We start from the raw sequence: 23056 nt of genomic DNA, 5'->3' as shown, positions 1-23056 counted from the left end.
AGCTGCTTCTCCGTAAGTGGGTTAAGGTAGCCGGAACACGTTTAAAATAAAAACGTAACATATAATAATATTTAAAGTATGGCTAAGTACTTAAACTTTAAACTCTCAAGGATTTCAAACTTTTCAATTTAAATAAATTATTAATCGCCACTGCTACGTGGGTTTCGAAGAAATATTCTATATTCTAGTTTCGGCAAGAGTTTCTGAAACAGTCTTTTCGGAAAAAGATTAATAATTTTGTGTTTTCTCAACCAGTTTCGAGACTTTGGTCTGGAAAAGACAGAATATTTATATATAATATATAAATACTTAAATACATAGAAACACCCATGACTCAGGAACAAATATCTGTGCTCATCACACAAATAAATGCCCTTACCTGGATTCGAACCCGGCTTAGCAGGCAGGGTTACTACCCACTAGGCCAGACCGGTCGTAATATCTTCCAACTTATTCAAAGTCGGTTACGACGGTATTTTATTGAAGATTATCGACGTGTGAAGGAATTTTATCAAATAGCTTCACACTCGTCGGGCGCACACAATGGACGCATTTGTATCTCCATTGGAACACTAGGTCTATTTTAATGTTTATGCATTATTTTGTGGATGTAGGATCGGATCCGATATTGGATCGGACAATCTGAAAACATTCTTAGGGGTTTAGATTTATTTAAACTGAAAAAAATATTGTGTCGTTCTAATCTGACAACATTTCGGGATACGAGTAGGTACGTTTCATAATATTATTTTCGGCTACAGGTTAGATACAATCAATTTAAATCAAACTATATTAATGCACTATTGCGTTCTTTTCCAAATAATAACAAAACATAATACTAGTGTGTGTCACTTTTTTTATGAGAATTAAATAAAACAAAATTTCTTACTTTCTAATAAGCTTTAATAATTATAGTAACGTCCAGGTCGTAAGAGTATCAAATTATTCAAAACCAGTTCAAAATCATAACAAGTTGTTCAATCTTGAAATACATAGCGTGTGTGGAATTGTACCCAAAAATTACTCTTCCCCATTAACATATAGCCAGCTTACTACTTGGCTGATGTCGTGATTTTCAACATTATGGCGCGCCGAACTATTTTCGATCCTATCTCGCTTTTGTTAATGTTGACCTTTCGGTAACGCGCTTCGTAAATGCAAAACAACAGTATTGTAAAGATAGATGCTTGTTTAGTGAGGCAAAGTGTATAAATATATCAGCATAAATATTTAGAATCTTTGTTTATACTACGTGCACTTCTTTCTGATAATAGGGTTATAGCACTTCATTGTCAGAAAGCTCAAGCCGAGGTGTGGTATCTACAAGTATTCTTTGACTTTTGCTTTTTCCATAAGGCGTATCGGTATGTATTTAAAAAAATCTGATGATGCAATATCAACAACACCACTCCTAGTATCATCCCATATAGAAGTAGAAGAAAAAATACTTAGTACAGAAGTCAACTGTAGTGTAGTCTTACACTAGCTGCCTCCATGGACTTCCTTGACTTTAAAACACTTCAGCTTCTTGCATCTTGTCAGAAAGCTCAGACCGAGGTATGGTGTCTACAAGTAGTCTCTGACTATTGCCAATCCCACAAGGTCGCGTGTTCAAAATCTTCCGATAATGCAATATCTCAACCAGCAGCAACACCACCCCTAGTATCATCCCATATAGAAGAAGCAGTAGAATAGGATAGCAGTCGACGAGTGACACCGATACGAAGCTGCCTCCACGGACGGAGCAGACCGGTTTCTTGGAGAGCATGATGCGGTTGGTTCGGTCGTTCAGGCCGAACTCGCCGTTTCTGAGGAGGCTGGAAAGGTAAATAAGGTAAGAGAGGAGACAATAGTCATTGAGAGATACTAATAAATGTAAAAAGTGTCAATGCTGACGTCTTCTCTCATTACGAGAGGGTTTGCGCTATAGTACTCACGCTGGCACAAAATGAAGGTAGGCGCTGCAATATTCATAAAAACATAAAATCAATCACTTATCGATCTTAAATAAATCCAATTATGACGTGTAATATGAAATATTCTTATAAATAAATGAGTATGAGTATGAGTATGAGTAAAACACAAAAATTTGATATTATTATTAGCCTATAGATATGATATGTGTGCTTACTGGTGAGCAAAAGGCCTATGACCTGTGACGCAAACTAGTCACTATTGGAGGCTTATTTCAGACAATCGCAGAGGAATATCGATAATTGTACCGCCAACTCCATAATAATACTCATGAGGGTTGCTGTTAGTACTTACCCTATCTTGAAAATCTCCCTATAAGGTGACCCTTTTTTAACTGCTTGCCATGGATTACTATCCTGTAGATATGAAATTTCCTGAAGTCCACATTTTTCATGCTCGTAGAAATATCTTTCCATCACTTTGTATGCAACTCCCAAGTTACAGTTAAAGGCAAATGGTTTCTGAAATAAATCATGTACCAAAAATTACCTTGAGGGGTTATTGATACTGAGGACGCAGCAGAAGATTTTCAACAAGGGCCGACAATCTGTTTAAATAATATTGCAGGGAAACATTGCTCGAGGGCAACTCACAACCGGTCATTTTGGAGATCTAAAGGGAAGGCCAATATATGTCTAGCAATGGACTTTCGGCAGATATGATGATGATGATTTGCCATGAAACTATAAAGTATCCTGGTAAAGCTTCTGACACAGAAGACGCAGTACGGACACATATTAATTACAGAATCGCTCGTTCGTATTTTATCTTAACTTTCTAACATAAGTATCGCCTTTATGATTCTAAAGGTCTAGGCTACTTATGCTTTGCTTTTATCACCTTTTGAAGCTGCAGTATTCCTTCCGTCACATCAAAGAACTTGGGTTTTGATCCACTTGGAGCTATTTTTTTCTCGTAAATTGCTCGTCTTATCGGTTCTTTTTCATTCTAAAAGAAAGTTTATAATTAGAAAATAGGTAAGTGTAATTGTGGTATTTACATGACAAACAAACAACTACCTATTTTAATTTGTACCTACCGACCAAAGTTATTCTAGGCATTTGCTTTACCTTTGTTCTTAACTTTCGGAATTATTTAGGATGAAAAAAAAATAAAGCATATTTTCTTCCTTATAATTTTCTTGTTAATTTTTACATAAACATGGGTATGACTCACAAAGTTTACATTAAAATTATAAATGCCTAGACTACATAGCTGGAAGAAATATGTAAAAAAGTACGTCCTAGATAATGTAGTTATTGCTGCAAAAAATATAAGAATAACAATTGTCTGCAGTCGCAAATTAAATTTAATATTCATCCTCCAAAACTTACCATAAACCAGTATCTATTATAAGGCGTATCTTCAACCCCAAGCTCCAGTTTGGAATTAAGCAAATCAGTGAGTGTACGTATTTGGTTGGAGCTAGCCTGCAGCAGTACCACGATGCTTGCAGAATACGCCGTGTAGAGGAAGAGGAATACTAGGAATAGGATTAGGATTATGAAGCGACCTAGCATACCTGAAAGTTAGTTTTTATTTCTCAATTCAGGCCATACAATGCACTTATGTATGTATCTCAAAAACTACTACCGGTTCAACGCTACATGACAGTCCCGAAAATATACCGGCGCAAGAAACTCGACGAGACGCATATAAATAAAATATATAAATCAAAACTTAGACCTTTAAATACGTACGTCCTGAAATGATTAAATGACTAATAAAATAATAATAATTAATGGATGTACGAGCAGAAGAGAAAAAAAATTAATGACGCGAATCTGGTTTAGCTAAAGAATAAGTTAGTTTTAAGAATAGAATAAGAATAATATTTGTTTATTGCTACATATCCAGAAGTACATAAGAAAATCAAATAAAATTACATGAAAGTAGAAAAATGAAAAACAATTATTAATTTATAGGTACAATCAAAACAAATTTGAATATATTGGGCAAAGGGTTTCCAGTCTCAGCGTATGCCGGGCCGAGATGCCCGGCGCTGGTTTTCAGACCAGTTGGTTTAGTGGAGGTGCGTCAATTGTGTAATGGTACAAATAATTTGAAAACTAAAAATAATAATACATAAAAGACTGAATAAAAATACTTTAATGGGTGTGCGATACCGAACGGATAGTTTCCTTTTGACATAAATATTAGGAACCATAGAGACAAAAAGGATCATGACATTTTTAAACATAATCTAAGAAAGACAAAACGTGGTATTAGATATATGCTCAGTAACAAGCAACATGAGGTATTTTAATCTCTACGTAATAATGAGGCGTTTCCTATTAATATTATGAATGCAAAAGTAACTCTATCCGTCTGTTATCTCTTTACACTGAAACCGCTGAACCCATTGATGAAATTTGGTATGGAGTTAGTTTGAGGCCCGGGAAATCATAGTTTTTATCAGTCATCATCATCATTCCACGCAGACAAGTCGCGGGCAGAAGCTATAGCGTACTATAGTTATGTTTTGTATGTTGAAAAGTTTTCAGTACAAATACTGACCCTTTAGTTCCACAGTGCTACCTTGCTGAGAAATTGCGCACATCACAAAAACCGTCACGTCGCCTATAGTTGGAACCAAGACTGTTGTATCATCGCCTTTGTGCTGCAAAATTACATATTTATTATTAACACAAGTATTATTATTGTCGTGCCCAGATCGTAGATTTTGACCATTTTTTTTTGAACCCCCAACATTTATTGTTTTTTTTTTCTATTTTTGTGTGAAAATCTTAATGCAGTTCACAGAATACATCTACTTACCAAGTTTCAACAGTATAGTTCTTATAGATTCGGAAAAAAGTGGCTGTGACATACAGACGGACAGACAGACAGACATGACGAATCCATAAGGGTTCCGCTTTTTGCCATTTGGCCACGGAACCCTAAAAACACGAAAAAATTAACAGGTGGTGACTCGCCAACTCACAATATGGAATATGTGGATCCCCGAAAACGGCCGCTCACACGGAGTGACCGTGTGCACCGCTTTCTACCCAGTGGCTGTAAACACTAACACCACCGTACCAACTCGCGTCTTATGAATAGAATAGAATATATTATTTCACTTCCACCCTGCGAGCATATTACTTAGCTCTGACACGACGGCCGGACCACGGCCAGTAAAGGCAAGCCAGAGATGAGTTCTGCGGCCCCTGCTCAGTGTTCACTCCAGCCAGCCAATGAAGGCAAGCAGGCAAGGGGCCTGACCGACTCCCGGGGGTATGGGACCCAAGGGACGTTACTTCCCATTCAGCTCGCCACAAGCTGCTCTGCGGGCTTATTATAATTATTATTACGATAAAATTAGTATGCTGCAGTAGAAAAAAAAATCGGGCAATACATAAGCCCGCTTTAGTAGAATAATGAATTACATTGTGTGCTAACATATAAAACAGGAAATAAACAGAAAAAATATCGAAAGCTTGTGTTTTTAAGTTTCTACAAATTACCTTTTCGTGTGCTACCTTCTTCGCCTCCCAATATGCACTAATGTATACGGCAATAATCAGGATCACAACAAATGATCCTATACAACACCATACAGAAGCTTGAAATGGTAACAGGTACAAATTATTCTGATAGGATAGTGGTGGTTCCCGGAATAAAAACTTGATCGAAGATGCCATGGGGTGAGACATGTATTCTATAAGCGGCATACGTTCTTTGGTTATAAACAATACTGCACCTGTGAAAATAACTTTTTTTATACAAATGGCATCAGCGAATTTACAATTAAGGTTATATTCAAATGAGAACTGCTGCAGCGTTGACGATGTCACTATAAATACCTTTGATAAAATGAGTGACGGATTGAACGTTTTAATCAATCAGCAATTCGATAACAACAGTAACGATATTTACAAGAAAAATAATTCCTATTTAAACTTTATTGCATAAAATGTACAAGTGTACAAATGACGGACTCAATGCCAAATGGCATTCTCTACCAGTCAAACATATACATACAATTTGTGCGGACAAAAAGTTTAGCGAATGATTTTTTACTAAAGCAAACTTTATACTTAAGTAATATTTATTGAAATTAACAGTGACCCGTGTCAAGGCTACAGTGGCAAAATTGCAACAGTAATGCTGATTCGGTCATCATCCGAATGTATATAACCATCAGTTGTCACTAATTAAACAACATAAATAGCAACTTGCAGCAACAACGATTTGGCAGAAAAGAAAAAAGGTCATCAACAAAGCTATGGAACTCCGCAAAGTAAAGCCACGTATTCACATTTTGTGTAGAAACACGACTTCAGAAATAGAAATCCACGTGTCTCTGAAACACAGAAACTGTTGCGGTAAACAATATTGTTTATCGCCAAGTTAATTATATCTCAAACAGTCCACATTATGTGAGCAGAAACATCGTTTTTGTAAACATCTGCAGTGTTTCAGAAATAGTGTATCCCAAACATTGTTTATAGTGAATACGCACCTTAAGTGATTAAAATAAATTATTGAAACCTGCAATCTCTGCTGTTCCGTCAGCCAAATGTCCAACCATTCCGTGCCAAGTACCGTTGACGCGATATCCCCATTGGTCCGTAATGACAAACTCTCTGCTCGCGTTCATGAACTCGTATAGTGGAGTCAGCTGGTGGTAGCTGATTTTTGCGACTGAATCTATTTGCTTATAGCTGCATTTTAAAGAACAATAGAAAGGTATTAAAAATTTACGAAACTGCCTATTGTTGCAAGCACAAGTAAATTTGATAATTGAAGATTGTTTTTAATAACTTTACTAGTTGAATTTCTAGCTGATTTTATCTTAGACACATTCAAAGAAAATTCGGCTGGGACGCGTGGGTAATTAAGTTGACTTTCGGATGTTGCCGCCGCTGTATCTGTCGATTTCTTTGTTTTTTTTTTTTATACTACGTCGGTGGCAAACAAGCATACGGCCCGCCTGTTGTTAAATTGAGTGACGGAATAAACGTCATAATAGAGGCAGTAATGCGCCAATGAAAGTCAATCATTTTATCAAGGAAATTGACGGATACAGCAACGATGACAGACGGCAACAACGACACCGCAACAGTAATGCAGCTGCAGTTGACATGCGAACGTCACGTTTAGGATAAGTAATTGAATACATAATTATGTAAGTATCTATGTAGCCTTATTCCTTTTTTTGAAAGATAGTAAGTATAATATTATATAATCTGTGGATAGTATAATATTTCCAGATACAGAATTATTATGTACTCGTATTTTATTTAGCAATAAAACAAAACAAAATAAAAAAAATGAAAAAAACACTAATAATCCTTAAAATGAATTAATAATGTAAACAAAAAAAACATGAATAGGTAAAGAAATATAAAGCATAGTTCTTACTGTAAGCCTTCTAAATCAGCAAGGAAGCTGTTGTCAGTCATAACTATAAATAGGTACCTAAAACAAATTAAACTAAAACGAAGTATAAATAAGAAAATTATTATAAAACAAACATAGTTCTTACTGTAAGACTTCCAAATCAGCAAAGGTGCCATTGTCACTAATCACCATCGAAGTGACGATGCTGGCCCTGGCAAGATTCCTCCGTCTCATGACCAACGCCTCCTTGGCGTGGCTTGAAATGGTGAGACCGTTTTCCGTCGACCAGTTACCGTAGTTTTCGATTATCCATTCACGGTTTGGCTGTATTTTGTATACTGTTAACAGAAGTCAAATCAGTTATGAGTCTTAGACAGATTTCAATACAATACTTCTGTGGATAACAGTTGACATCTTGTGTATATAATTAATAAGATTTTGGCAAAAATTTCATGTTTGGTACAAGCTTTTATCGCTGACTGTACTTTTTTTCCACAGGCAACTAATACTCATCGAGACAATTCTAAAAACCCCAAACACAATTAGGTTGCGTTGTTTCATCACAGAGTTCCTATGGCCACCTCCTGTCTCCATCATCAGATCAGCTCGATGGTATCATAATATTGCATTGTCACACGACTTACATATGTATGCAAATTTTCAGCTTCATCGGAAACCGGGAAGTGGGTCAAATTTAACTTGCAAGATTTGACCCTTACAAACATTTTACATACATTACATACTTACATAGGTACATTGCAAGTTAAATAAAAGCTTGTAATAAAAATATTACACATTTTATCACAAACGAATACCTATTAAAAAACTTAGCTTGATATGTTCACTGAGATCGTTCGTTAATGCCTACTGAGATCCTTAGACACAATAAGTAGGTACACAATTTACAATATTGATGATTTAAACGCTATAATTATAGATAATTATTTGATTTTTTCATGCAGTAATAGTGGCACTTACAACATAACAATATAAAAAAATATAGTTACAACGAAAGTTAATTCGCAATTTACGAAGTTTGGTAAAATTAACCTACGCAGGCGTACTTTGATTTTAATAACAGGTTATGAATTAGATCTGGATAAGTAATGGATCTGTCTAGATTAATTATTTTTGGTCACTTACTCAAATTAATGCCGTAGCTGTTATTTATTAACTGCATGACATAAACTTCAGAATCTGGTAGCATATGCATGTTATCTATTTCAAGAGGTACTCTGACTTCGTTAGCTGGTCTGTTAATTATAAACCATCTGTGAGGTCTCCCAAAATATTTTCGGGATGCAGCCTAAAACAAGATAAGACATTAACTGTTGACAGTACATTTATTAGGGTGGTTCTTCGAAGTATTTTTTTTCTACGGGACAACCGCTTAATGTAATATTCTGCCGTCACTAAAAACGAATGTTTTTTTTTTAAATACGTTTTAGGGGTCACTCAAAAATGTATAGGCCTCAACATGTGCCTCAAGGGCTCTTTCACAAGTCAATAAACATTTACAGTGACATCATAGGTGGTTTACAAGAAAAATACATAGCAACATTTATAAATACATACAACATTCAGTAATTACTTCAGAGGAAGTGAAGTGACTCTGCCAGTGGTGTGACTACTCGATCATATCATAATTAGCTTCTTGGTTAATAAAATAAACCAAAGGCTTGAAAATGTTAATGAAATTGGTAATTGAATATCAATCCATACTTCCATACTAATATTATAAATGCGAAAGTCTGTCTGACTCTCTGTGTGTTACCTCTTCACGCTTAAACCGCTGAACCGATATAGTTGAAATTTGGCATAGAGATAGTTTGAGACCCTCGCTAAAGAGGGGGGTAAAATTAAGAGATTTAATGAATTGCCAGATAATTTAAGTCAAGCAATTAAGCTTATGCTCAAATTGAATGATTGCTATTACACTTTATCCAGGCGCTAAACTTACTCTAGCTCAGTGGTTCGTAACCTTTTTAGTACTATGACCCCTTTGACTAACAAGGGAACTCGATTTTACCCCTCCTCTATAATCATTAATATTTTTTCTTATAGATAGGTACCCCCGTCAAATGCCAGTTTTACCCCCACGGGGGTAATTACCCCCAGGTTAGGAACCGCTGCTCTAGCTGCTGTTACTGATTCCAAGCAGACGAAGTAACTGCGTCGAAATATCGGGAGCTCTCAAATAATACAAAAGTCTATAGGTCTATATCCCGGTCAATAAAAGTCTAGTGAAATATAACTTACTTCATTTAAAAACTCTTTAGTTTCTTTGCAACTGACGTCTATCAAGAATATAATCTTTTCTGGATAAACAAGATCGTTATCAAGTAAGACGCTTACAAATTTTATAGATCTTGGATTATTTGCTTCATTCAGACTAATTGTTAATTTCTTTTTAGTAGCTGAAATAATTAATAACTATATTTAGTAAACATTTTGTACCACAAATTAAGTTAAATCACATTACATATTCCTTTTAACGAATCATCATCATCATCATCATGTCAGCCGATAGACGTCCACTGCTGGACATAGGCCTCCCGAAAGGCTCGCCACTCCGACCGATCCTGTGCCGCTCGCAACCACCGAATTCCCGCGACCTTCACCAGGTCGTCGCTCCATCTCGTTGGAGGCCTACCGGCAGTTCGTCTTCCGGTACGCGGACGCCACTCCAGAACCTTCCGGCCCCACCGGCCATCAGTTCTGCGAGCAATGTGCCTCGCCCACTGCCACTTAAGGTTTGCAATTCTGCGAGCTATGTCGGTGACCCTAGTTCTATTGCGGATATCATCATTTCTGACTCTATCACGCAGAGAAACTCCGAGCATAGCTCTCTCCATTGCCCTTTGCGTGACCTTGAGCCTTCTTATGAGGCCCATCGTTAGCGCCCACGTCTCAGATCCGTATGTCATCACTGGCAACACACACTGGTCAAAGACTTTTGACTTAAGAAACTGCGGCAATTTGGACGAAAAGATACTGTGGAGCTTCCCGAACGCTGCCCAACCGAGTCGGATTCGACGAGTGACCTCTTTCTCGAAGTTGGATCTACCTAACTGGACTATTTGTCCTAGGTATACATAATCGCCTTTTAACGAATACAATATAATATTTCACTTATAGTTAATTATTGTATAATTACTAACTATTTATCCAGCATAAATTTGATATCACATCAGATGGTTTGTTGAAAGATTGAATTACGTCAACTATCACTTTTATATCATTTTCTTTCGAAATTGATAAAGCAAACGACGAACATATAAAAATTGCACAAAAAATTGTTACAGAATACATTATCATATTTAATTAATATAAATTGATATGCATTTATTAATTCACGCTGCATTTAATAATATATAAAACCCTGTCGTATACGAAGTTTTAACATCAACTTCTTTGATAGGTATAGACATGGACTGGGTATTCTTGAGGTATACCTTATTTCATCGAAAGACAAGATAAAACTAGAAAGCTTTGACTGTGTTAGTTAATAATTATCCGAAGAAAATGAGGCGTATGCAGAAATTATGAATTTATGATTCCAATAGCATGTCAAGACTGCGAATATGTTGTCATTCTAATTGATCAACGTACAGCAATAGGGTATTCCACAATTTTTTATAAATGGTATCAATCGATCAGGTTTGTTTTGAGGATCAAATGTCTGTACGACCCATTGCCTTGAAGCAATTCAAAAGTCACAAATGGTCAAAGTCTAGCACCCGCACTTTACTGACGAAACGCTTCTAACAAATTGGCATTACATCGTGACGTCAGCATGTAACGTCGCTATTGCTAAGAAGTCATGGAAAACAAGGAAATTGCGATTATGTCGGTGAAATATTACGTTTATGTACTTAATAAAATGTAAGGAAACGAATGTTACTATTTTTTTATTTTATTTGGAAGCGATTTTTTTTTGAAAAGTCTTGTATTCATATATTATTCCCAAATATTTTTTTAAGTTTTCGATTTATTTTAATAAATTGCTCATTTTCTATCTATTTAACTAGATCAAAGATAGATATAACTCCGTATAAATAACGTATAACTCTTATTATATCCTCATTGACTAGATTTAGTTATAAAATTCAACATGTGGAAATAACCCTATTGTGCTGAAGCCTTAAACCTTTCATTGTAACATTTGTAATCATTAAACAAATGTCTGGAGAATTACACTACTAATCTCGATAAGTTCTTCCTCCAAATTATGAGTGCAAGCGGAACGATATTTGATATTGGTACCGTGTTTTTAAAACCTGAATATGTCTAGACTTGCCAGGTACTTAATAGATAATGCACTAGAAAATGGAGTGCAAGCGTATAATTACTGCCTACTTGCACAAACACTGTCCGTTAATAGATGGGGAGAGTACGTCGTTACAGAGTGCATAAGTAATGTTCTACGTCGCGTATTGCCTTACCCTGTCTACGGCGCACCAAGCCGCGGCGAACCCCTGACACAAATGATATTTTTCCATTGGATAATTTCAACATCATAATTAAGGTGACTCAACTGGTGGACAAGGCCGTCTACAAGGCAAGTCCGTCAAAACGTTATAACTTTTAAATTTGAAAGCGTATGTCGCTTTGGCCTCCAGTCGATTAAGCAGTTTTTTCTCACTCTGAAACAGATGGCGCTGTGACAACCAACTTTAGAGCAATCCGCCTAAACAAGTCAGTTCGTGAACCAAGACTAGGGACGTCGGTAAATAAAGGTAACAAAATAAATTCGCGATAGACCCGATTATAAATGGGATTTTATAAGTCATTACACAAAGCAAGCACGCGGGTTTTATATCTAGGATTATGAGTCTAAGAGCGTTTTCACATTGTCCGATCCGATATCGGATGTAGGATCCGACATCCGCGTAGTCAGGCCGCGGGGCCGCGCCCAGGCGCCGTCTTTAGCGGTCACGCACACTACAACAAGAATTATGCCTACGCATACGCACACAAACAAATATTATCGATCCGACAGCTGACGGGTGCTCCGACATGGCTGAATTTATCGCAAGCGCCTTTCTGATATCGGATGTCGGAAGGAGTCTATGGCAAAAACAGCAGCCTTTTTTTCGTTATTTATCGTTTTTAAGTTATAATGATTTATTAAATGCATAAATAAATACAGAGAAACACATATATCTTACATTTTACTTCCTTCCGACATCCGGTAACGGATCGGACAATGAGAAAACCGCTCTAAGAGCGGTTAAGTTCCACATTACGAGTGTGTTGAAAAATATCTTCCAACTTATTCAAAGTCGGTTACGACGGCATTTTATTAAAGTTTATCGACGTGTGAAGTAATTTATCAAACAGCCTCACACTCGTCGGGCGCGCACAATGGACGCATTTGCATCTCCATTCAAACATTATATTTTAATATTTATTAGCCTATTATGTTGACGAGATTATTAAATGAAATAAACTGAAATAAATGTCATATACTAAGACAAAGTGACCAAGGCCTCCAGTGCCTCCGGCTGGAATCGAACCAGCGTCCTCTGCTATCGCGGCAGTATTTTCTGAAAATAATTTAATTTGTTCTAATACTTCTAACAGTAGTGACGAGATTATTGTATTGATGTATTTATCTGTTTGCTTGTATATAGTGTGTAAAAGTCGTAAAAATATCTTCATTTTCTCTCTATTAATTAATTAGGGGTTTAGATTAATTTAAAATGAATAATTCTTTTCGTCGTTCTAACCTGATAACGTTCATATTCAGAATATGCATTGGTACTACAGTCAATTGAAATCAAAATAATAATGGACTTTTGCCTTCTTTTCCAAATAATAACAAAACATATTATGTGGTATGGTCACCTTTTTTATGAACAGTAAATAAAACAAAATTTATTGATTTCTAAGCTTTAATAATTATAGGAAAACTAGCAACCGAAAAATTTACTGAGCAACAAATACGTCAAGGTCGTGTTAAAACCAGTTCAAAACAATAACAAGTTGTTGGATCCGAATCGCGCTCATGGAAAACATAGCTGTGTGGAATTGTACCCAAAAATTACTCTTCCCCGTTAAAATATCGCCAGCTTACTACTTGACTGATGTCGTGATTTTCAACATTATGACGCGCCGAACTATTTTCGATCCTGTTTCGTTTTGGTTAAGATTGACATTTCGGTGACGCGCTTCGTAAATGCAAAACAACAGTAGGTATTGTGAAGATAGATGGTGATGCATTAGTGAGGCAAAGTGCATAACTATGTCAGGGGGTATTTAGCATCTTTGTTTATACTACGTGCACTTTTTCTGATAACAGAGTTATAGCACTTCATTGTCAGAAAGCTCAGACCGAGGTGTGGTGTCTACAAGAAGTCTCTGACCATTGCCAACCCCACAAGGTCGCGTGTTCAAAATCTTCCGATGATGCAATATCTCAACCAGCAGCAACATCACTCCTAGTATCATCCCATATAGAAGAAGCAGTAGAATAGGATAGCAGTCGACGAGTGATACCGACACGAAGCTGCCTCCACGAACGGAGCAGACCGGTTTCTTGGAAAACATGATGCGGTTGGTGCGGTCGTTCAGGCCGAACTCGGCATTTCTGAGGAGGCTGAAAAGGTAGCTCAGGTAAGAGAGGAGACCAGCTAACATAAACTAAAGGTAGGTGCTACAATACTGCTGGTGTAGTCTGAATCCGAACGGTACCTTGTACGGTACGCAGATGACTAGGTATATCGAATTTACGGCATACCATATATTATAAGTGCCCTATTTTCACTTGCTGCTCTATAAAACCACGTAAGTCTTTTTATACCAATAGCAGCTGGAGAGACCTCACACTTTTAGAAGTATTGTAGGTACGTATATTAAGAATAAAATAGAATAGAAATAATTTACTCATAAGCACAAACACACAAGAGAAAATTATACAAAACAGAAAAACATAGGAAGGAGAAGGTGCCCCGATATGGTCTCATCTCGCATGATGCTGGCAAGATCCAGAGCTAATCTTCCGATGAGACCATCCGGAGAAACAATCAGGACAGGTAACAAAAATAATGAACAAAAAAGAAATAACAAACATACAATAGACAGAAATAAATTTACTAATCATATAGTATATATAAAAAATGATCAAATATAAATAGAAAAAAAATGCGACATAAAGATAATACAGAAGACACATAATAAAGATACAAGTTTCATTAGGTACGTCTGCAATTTGAATTAGCCCCAAGCGGCAGCTACGTAAACAAAAATGACAAAACAAGACGTTGCGGTTCATAAAACCATATAATCAATCACATATCGATCTTAAAATACAATGCGAAGAGTCGTGCTCTCTTAGCACGAGTGTCTTCTCACTTAAAAAGAGGCACCAGCGCAGATATTGTAATTTGTTTTTTAAGCTGCCAGGCAGGCGGAGACTCGTCGCTGACTAGATGGGCCCCTGAAACTGCCGTCGTAAAGACGACCAGGAGTAACACCGGTGTGAGCGGCTCAGGGGTGTCGAGAGGTGTGCGCCACGTCATATGCATCTTTCACTTCCACCGCTGGAGCATATAGCATTTTTTATTTATTATTATTAGCCTAGAGAAAAAGGTCTGTCCTTACGACTCCAGTCCCTATTGGAGGCTTCTTCCAGACAGTCCCGCCAGCAGTATTGTCCCGCCAACTCCACAATAATACTCATGTAGTTTGCTGTTAGTACTTACCCTATCTTGAAAATCTCCCTATAAGGTGACCCTTTTTTAATTGCTTGCCATGGATTATTATCCTGTAGATATGAAATTTCCTGAAGTCCACATTTTTCATGCTCGTAGAAATATCTCTCCATTACTTTGTATGCAACTCCCAAGTTACAGTTAAAGGCAAATGGTTTCTGAAATAAATCATGTACCAAAAAGTGGGTAATTGATACTGAGGACGCAGCAAGAGACTTTCAACAAGGGCCGACAATCTATATAAATAATATGCAGAGAAACATTGATCGAGGGAAACTCACGACCGGTCATTGTGGAGATCTATGGACTTACAGCTGATATGATGATGATGATTTGCCATGACACTGAAAGGATCCTGATAGCACTTAGCATTTCTGACGCAGTACGGACGATACATTACAAGATCGCACTTTCTTATTTTATCTTGACTTCGGTGCAGCGTGATGAAGCTGTCTCCACCTTGGTCGATCCGAAGCCAGCCCCTTAGTGTCGTACCAGGGTACGACACGGCCCCTACATGCTCCTTTACTTGGCTCATATAACTTTTTCTTGGTCTTTCCCTACCTCTCCTTCCATTTATTTTCCCTTCTATGATGTTTCTGATGAAGTCGTCGTGTCTTAGCAGGTGGCCGATCATTTTTCCTCTTCTATTTTTAATAATGCTCATTAAACTTCTCTTTTCCTTGACTTTACATATCGGCTTTATGATTATAGAGATGTAGGCTGCTTATAATAATCTTAGAATTCTAGTAACTTTTTTTTAAATCACCTTTTGTAGCTGCAGTATTCCTTCCGTCAGATCAAAGAAATTGGGTTTAGATCCACTTGGAGCTATTTTTTTCTCGTAAATTGCTCGTCTTATCGGTTCTTTCTCACTCTAAAAGAAACTTATAATTAGAAATTAGGTTAGCTTTGTGGTACCTACATAATCGTCCGCTCTCGGACACTCCTCAACAATTTTTTTATCTTTTTGCACCTGACTGCGACTTGTTTTCCGACAAAAATCATAAACTTGTTAAAGATTTTTTACGTTTTTGTGAATCAACATAGCTAGCATAAGCTAATTATTGTGATATTCATCGTATAACTTTATTACCTATAGCTTTAATTACTTAATTTTACAGCGCATTGGCGCCCCTTGGCTGTAATGCTGTAAAATTTTATTTCAATAAATATCAAATAACAAATATCAATATGTTACTACCTATATATTGTTATTGTACCTACCGATCAAAATTATTGTAGGCATTTTCTTTGCTAATTAGTAAGGAAAAAATATATAGGTAATATTACTTATATTTATTTTCCTTACAATTTCCATGTTAATGTTTAGATAAACATGGGTATGACTCGTAAAGGTTACATTCAAATTACAAATGCCCTACTTTTTTCCAGCTATGTAGGCTAAAGACTTTTTTCCAGCTATGAAAAAAAGTCGACGTCCTAGATAATGAAGTCATTGCTGCAAGAAATATAAATTATTTTCTGCAGTCGCAAAACTTACCATAAACCAGTATCTATTATAAGGCGTATCTTCAACCCCAAGCTCCAGTTTGGAATTAAGCAAATCAGTGAGTGTACGTATTTGGTTGGAGCTAGCCTGCAGCAGAACCACGATGCTTGCAGAATACGCCGTGTAGAGGAAGAGGAATACTAGGAATAGGATTAGCATCATGAAGCGGCCTAACATACCTGAAAGTTAAAGTTTTTACTTTTCAACTCAGGCATAATTATTACAATTTACTTATGTATCTTAATAACTAGAACTACCGCCGGTTCTAATCCTATATGACAGGCCCGAGAAGATACCAGCGAACCGCATTAAATGTGCGTGTAATCTTTACGCGCGATTGAAGTAAAACTTCTTAGACGTTTACGATACATAATAACATTAATAACCGAGTGATATTTAGCATGAAGATAGTTTAAGGCCCGGAGAAGGACAAAGGATAGTTTTTATCCATTTTCATATAGAAGTTAGTATAATTATAATGTTTTAAAATATGTTGAAAAGTTTTCAGTATAAATACTGACCCTTTAGCTCCACGTTGCTTCCTTGCTGAGAAATAGCGCACATCACAAAAACCGTCACGTCGCTTATAGTTGGAACCAAGACTGTTGTATCATCGCCTTTGTGCTTTAAAATTACAAAATATGTTATTCACACGATTACGATTATCCCTTAAAGGGATAAGTTCGCCTTTGTACTGCCTATTTCTGTGCCATATTTGTGTTCTATGTATTTGTACAATAAAGAGTTTATACATACATACATACATACATTATTGTATTTATGTCGCAGCCAAATCATAGTTTATCTTTTCATGAAATTATTGCCACATCATTAAATGATCAATTGAATTCCTAATGATTTGGCCACGACATCTACATTAATAAAGTTAATTTTATCCACACCTTAATAATTTAACCACACCTATTTGTGTAATTTAGCCAATTTCAAATTCCATACAATAATAAAATATAACATAAAAAAAATAAAAATAAAAACATGTATTTCAAGCTGCAAGGCTCATAACTAACATATATATACAATTATGACTCAAAATTAATCTTATCGTTATTCACAAAAAAATAAAATAAAAACTGAAATTAAATTTTAAAATTAAAAATTAAAATTGAAAATTAAAACAATAGAAGTCCCACATACGTAAACTGTAAGCTTTAGTTTAGTACAATAATGAATAAAACTGCTAGCATTAAAAAAAACATGAAATAAACAGAAAAACAAATCGAGAGCATTTTTAAAAATTTCAACTAATTACCTTTTCGTCTGCTACCTTCTTCGCCTCCCAATATGCACTAATGTACACGGCAACAATCAGGACCAAAACAAATGATCCTATACAACACCATACAGAAGCATGAAATGGTAACAGGTACAAATTATTCTGATATGATAGTGGTGGTTCCCGGAACAAAAACTTGAACTCAGATTCCATGGGGTGAGACATGTATTCTACAATCTGCATACGTTCTTTTGTTATAAACAGTATTGCGCCTGTAAAAATAACTTTTTTTATACAAATGACATCAGCGAATTTCCAATTAAGATTATAATATATTCAAATGAGAACTGCTGCAGCTTTGACGCGGTAGATGTCACTATCAATACCTTTGATAAAATGAGTGACGGATTGAACGTTCTAATCAATCAGCAATTCGATAACGACAGTAACGATATTTAGTTACAAAGAAATTAATTTCTTTATTTAAACTTTATTGCATAAAATGTACAAGTGTACCGCCAAAATACATACAATTTGTGCAGACAAAAAAGTTTAGCGAATGATAAAAAACATTTTTTATACTTAAGTAATATTAATAGATTAGAAATTAACAGTGACATCACCCGTGTCAAGGCTACAGTGGCAAAGTTGCAGTAATGCTGCTTCGGTCATCATCAGAATGTAAATAACCACTGGTCACTAATTAACCAACATATAGCAACTTGCAGCAATAACGATTTAGCAGAATAGTAAAAAGGTCTCCAACAAAGCTATATTCACTATAAACATTTTGTATAGAAATAAAAACACGGTTTCAGAAATAGAAATCCACGTGTCTCTGAAACAGAAACTGTTGCGGTAAATACTATTGTTTATCGCCAAGTTCATTGTATCTCAAACCGTCCACACTAAGTATGTGAGCTGGAACATTGTTTTTGTAAACATCTGCAGTGTTTCAGAAATAGTGCATCCCGAACATTGTTTATAGTGGATACGCACCTTCACTGATTAAAATAAATTATTGAAACCTGCAATCTCTGCTCTTCCGTCAGCCAATTGTCCAACCATTCCATCCCAAGTTCCGTTGACGCGATGTCCCCATTGGTCCGTAATGATCAACTCTCTGCTCGCGTTCATGAACTCGTAGAGAGGAGTCAGCTGGTGGTAGCCGCATTTTCCCAATGAGTCTATTTGTTTATATCTGCATTTTAAAGAACAATAGAAAGTGACCCGTTATTAATATATTTAATATGTCTGTGTCTCACGGAAGTTTTGTTATTAAAACAATAGAAAGGTATAACAAATATATTTACGATTTCAATTGTGTATTGAAATCGTAATTGACGACTGGTCTAGCCTAGTGGATAGTGACCCTGCCTGTAGTCGATGGTCCTGGGTTCGAATCCCGGTAAGGGCATTTATTTGTGTGATGAGCACAGATATTTGTTTCTGAGTCTTGGGTGTTTTCTATGTATTTGTATATTATATATGATATGATATGATTTATTTATCTCACAATATACAATTGCACTTAAAATTACACATGGTAAATTCTTAGGAATTTATATTGTGATTGTCGGTTTTTTACATTATGAATAATTGAATATGAAAAATAACAGTGACAATCAAAATTACATTCAAAATTATTAAATTACAATCGTATGTCAGCAGTTTCGTTAAATTCAAAATTAGAGATTAAAAACATTCATACAATAAAAAATATAATAATAAAATGTTATGAGTAAGCTATTGATGATATGCTGTGCCCTTACAGGGTCCATGTGAGACATTGTATATTATAATTTACCATACTGTACCATGGTTGCAATAAAGAATTATGAATTATGAACATTTAATAAATTAAAAACAATTATTTAGAAAATAAATTCGCCAGGAATGGGTCGTTATAAAACTATAAAATAAATAAACAAAATTGAGAACATGTCACAGAAATTAAGGTCACCATTAAACTAACAAATAATAATAATAAAATAAAAATAATAATATATATATCGTTGTCTGAGTACCCACAACACAAGCCTTCTTGAGTTTACTGTGGGACTTAGTCAATCTATGTAAGAATGTCTTATAGGTATAAATAGGTACCTAAAACAGATTAAACTAAAACGAAGCATAAATAAGGATAGTTCTTACTGTAAGACTTCCAAATCAGCAAAGGAGCCGTTATCATTAATCACCATCGAAGTGACGATGCTGGCCCTGGCAAGATTCCTCCGTCTCATGACCAACGCCTCCTTGGCGTGTCTTGAAATGGTGAGACCGTTTTCCGTCGACCAGTTACCGTAGTTTTCGATTATCCATTCACGGTTTGGCTGTATTTTGTATACTGTTAACAGAAGTCAAATCAGTTAAGTCTTAGACAGATTTCAATACATAAGTTATTACTTCTGTGGAAAACAATTAACATCTTGTGTGTGTTTTTAGGTTTCCGTACCCAAAGGGTAAAAACGTGACCCTATTAGACTCCGCTGTCCGCCTGTCCGTCTGTCCGTCTGTCTGTCTGTCACCAGGCTGTATCTCATGAACCGTGATAGCTAGACAGTTGTAATTTTCACAGATGATGTATTTCTGTTGCCGCTATAACAACAAATACTAAAAAGTACGGAACCCTCGGTGCGCGATTCCGACTGGCACTTGGCCGATTTTTTTTAACCATTACACATTTATCAAAAGTATAAAAAAACTTAGCTTGATATGTTCACTGAGATCGTTCATTAAGGCCTACTGAGATCCTTAGATACAATAAGTACACAATTTAAAATATTGATGATTTAAACGCTATAATTATTAATATCAATTTGATTTTTTCATGAATAAAAAAAAATGTATAGTTACAACGAAAGCTAATTCGCAATTTACGAGGTTTGGTAAAATTAACCTACGCAGGCTTACTTTGGTTTTAATAACAGGTTATGAATTAGATCTGGATAAGTTATGGATATGTCCAGATTAATTATTTTTGGTCACTTACTCAAATTAATGCTGTAGCTATTATTTATTAACTGCATGACATAAACTTCAGAATCTGGTAGCATATGCATGTTATCTATTTCAAGAGGTACTCTGACTTCGTTAGCTGGTCTGTTAATTATAAACCATCTATGAGGTCTCCCAAAATATTTTCGGGATGCAGCCTAAAACGAGATAAGAGATTAAATGTTGTTGACGGTACTTTTATTAAAGTGATCCTTGTTTCGTCGAAGTATTTTAATTTTTAACGTAGTATCTGTCACTAAAAGCCAATGTTTTTTTTTCTTTTTGAATTTTTAAATACATTTTAGGGGTCGCTCAAAAATTTATAGGTAATGCATGTAGGCCGCAAGGGCTCTTTCACAAGTCAATAATACAACATTTACAGTTACATCATAGGTGAAGTGACAAGAAAATTTAGGAAAATTTTATTGAAAGAAATAAATATAAATATAGTTTCAAAACTTATAAACTTAACATAACTAAATTATAGTGTCCTAAACCTAAACTAAAATAAAAATTCAGCCCTCGGCAAAGTGCCGTAGATGCTGGCAGCATTACCCCGCTGAATTGCAATACTAATGCGCTGTGCGAGGAAGCTGCCAGCCCTACGGTCCCCAGGCACATCCACCAGCCTCTTTGATAACTCCGAAAATTTTCAGGGCAAGAAAAATACATAGCAACATTTATAAATACAACATCCAGTAATTACTTCGTCTACTGCCAAGTGGTGTGACTATCTTATCATAATTAGCTTCTTGGTGAATAAATTAAATCAAAGGCTTGAAAATATTAATGAAACTGGTAATTGAATATAAATAGAAAATATAACTTACTTCATTTAAAAACTCTTTAGTTTCTTTGCAACTGACGTCTATCAAGAATATAATCTTTTCTGGATAAACAAGATCGTTGTCATGTAAGACGCTTACAAATTTTATAGATCTTGGATTATTTGCTTCATTCAGACTAATTGTTAATTTCTTTTTAGTAGCTGAAATAATTAATAACTATATTTAATAAACATTTCTATACCACAAATTTAGTTAAATCACGTTACATATTATTAATAACGAATATAATATTTCACTTATAGTTAATTATTGTATAATTACTAACTATTTATCCAGCATAAATTTGATATCACATCAGATGGTTTGTTGAAAGATTGAATTACATCAACTATCACTTTTATATCATTTTCTTTCGAAATTGATAAAGCAAAAGATGAACATACAAAAATTGCACAAAAAATTGTTAGAGGTCTGTACATTTTATAGGTAGTTTTATAGAACTTGATATGAGTATAATACAAGAAAATCAGCATTTATCGAGTCACGCTGCATTTCATAATATATAAAACCCTGTTGTATATGAAGTTGTAACAATAACTTTGATATAGACAAGGACTCAGTATCCTTGAGGTACACCTTATTTCATCGAAAGACAAGATCAAACTAGAAGGCTTTGGCTGTGTAAGGTAATAATTATCAGAAGAAAATGAAGCGTATGCAGAATTTATAAATTAATGATTCCAATATGTAAGAGTGTGTTACGACTGCGAATGTATTGTAATACTTGTAATTCAAATTAATCAACGTACAGTAATTGTGCTGAAGCCTTTACATGTCATTGTAACAGTTATAATCATTAAATGCAAAACTGAATTTGTATATATGTATTAACATATTATATGTAACTCGTGTTTTATTAAATAAACGATTATCTTATCTTATCTTATCTTGCCTTCGCCTCAGCTTAGGACGCTCTTGGATAATGATTCGTTAAGAATTTCAGCAGCTCTTAGGTTGGGGGTAAGGGTATGTGAGGCTCATCGTTGCCGTTGCGGGATAATGGTTGAAAAAAACGGGCACCACGGCCTTAGTTGCCAGATGTATGCAGGGCGGTTCCCGAGACATCACTCGATTAAGGAGATCGTGCGGCGGGCCTTGGTATCGGCTATTGGTATTGCCGTGCGTTTTGGAGTCACCGGGGTTGAGTCGCACAGACGGTAAAAAGCCTGATGGGCTGACCTTGATTCCGTGGCGGAGGGGGCGCTGCCTTTTGTAGGATGCAACTTGTGTCAGCACTTACGCTGCATCCCATTTGAGGCAGACCACGGGTTGAGCTGCTCGGCAGCGGAGTCCGCGGCAAAGTCTAAGCACGCAAAGTGCCGATGACTATTGAGACTATAATATACTGGGCCTTGGGGTTCAGACACTCGCTCCTTCTTCAGGGAATTAGAGAGTCTTTTGCGGAAAGACGCTGCTATCCTCGCTCTGG

General features: G+C 35.9%; 2 protein-coding genes across 2 annotated transcripts; both read right to left on the bottom strand.

Moving 5' to 3' along the window:
• Positions 1 to 1491: 1491 nt before the first annotated feature.
• On the bottom strand, positions 1492 to 10632 carry LOC134750677 (ionotropic receptor 75a-like). The gene is made up of 11 exons (XM_063685910.1): positions 10482 to 10632; positions 9580 to 9737; positions 8464 to 8626; positions 7466 to 7658; positions 6469 to 6641; positions 5442 to 5677; positions 4492 to 4594; positions 3309 to 3496; positions 2815 to 2922; positions 2269 to 2435; positions 1492 to 1817 (listed from the first exon to the last, which is right to left on the bottom strand). Exons 1-11 carry the CDS (start codon positions 10630 to 10632, stop codon positions 1511 to 1513), a joined length of 1947 nt encoding a protein of 648 aa, XP_063541980.1. The 3' UTR covers positions 1492 to 1510.
• Positions 10633 to 13611: 2979 nt separating this feature from the next.
• On the bottom strand, positions 13612 to 22089 carry LOC134750678 (ionotropic receptor 75a-like). Its single transcript, XM_063685911.1, has 11 exons — positions 21893 to 22089; positions 21610 to 21767; positions 20775 to 20937; positions 19937 to 20129; positions 18811 to 18983; positions 17819 to 18054; positions 17070 to 17172; positions 16540 to 16727; positions 15805 to 15912; positions 15027 to 15193; positions 13612 to 13921 (listed from the first exon to the last, which is right to left on the bottom strand). Exons 1-11 carry the CDS (start codon positions 22044 to 22046, stop codon positions 13627 to 13629), a joined length of 1938 nt encoding a protein of 645 aa, XP_063541981.1. The 5' UTR covers positions 22047 to 22089; the 3' UTR covers positions 13612 to 13626.
• Between the last annotated feature and the right edge of the window lie 967 nt (positions 22090 to 23056).

Source organism: Cydia strobilella, chromosome 20 (genome assembly GCF_947568885.1).
Source record: "Cydia strobilella chromosome 20, ilCydStro3.1, whole genome shotgun sequence".
In the NCBI taxonomy this organism is placed as follows: domain Eukaryota; kingdom Metazoa; phylum Arthropoda; class Insecta; order Lepidoptera; family Tortricidae; genus Cydia; species Cydia strobilella.
This window is presented reverse-complemented; position numbering and strand designations above follow the sequence as displayed.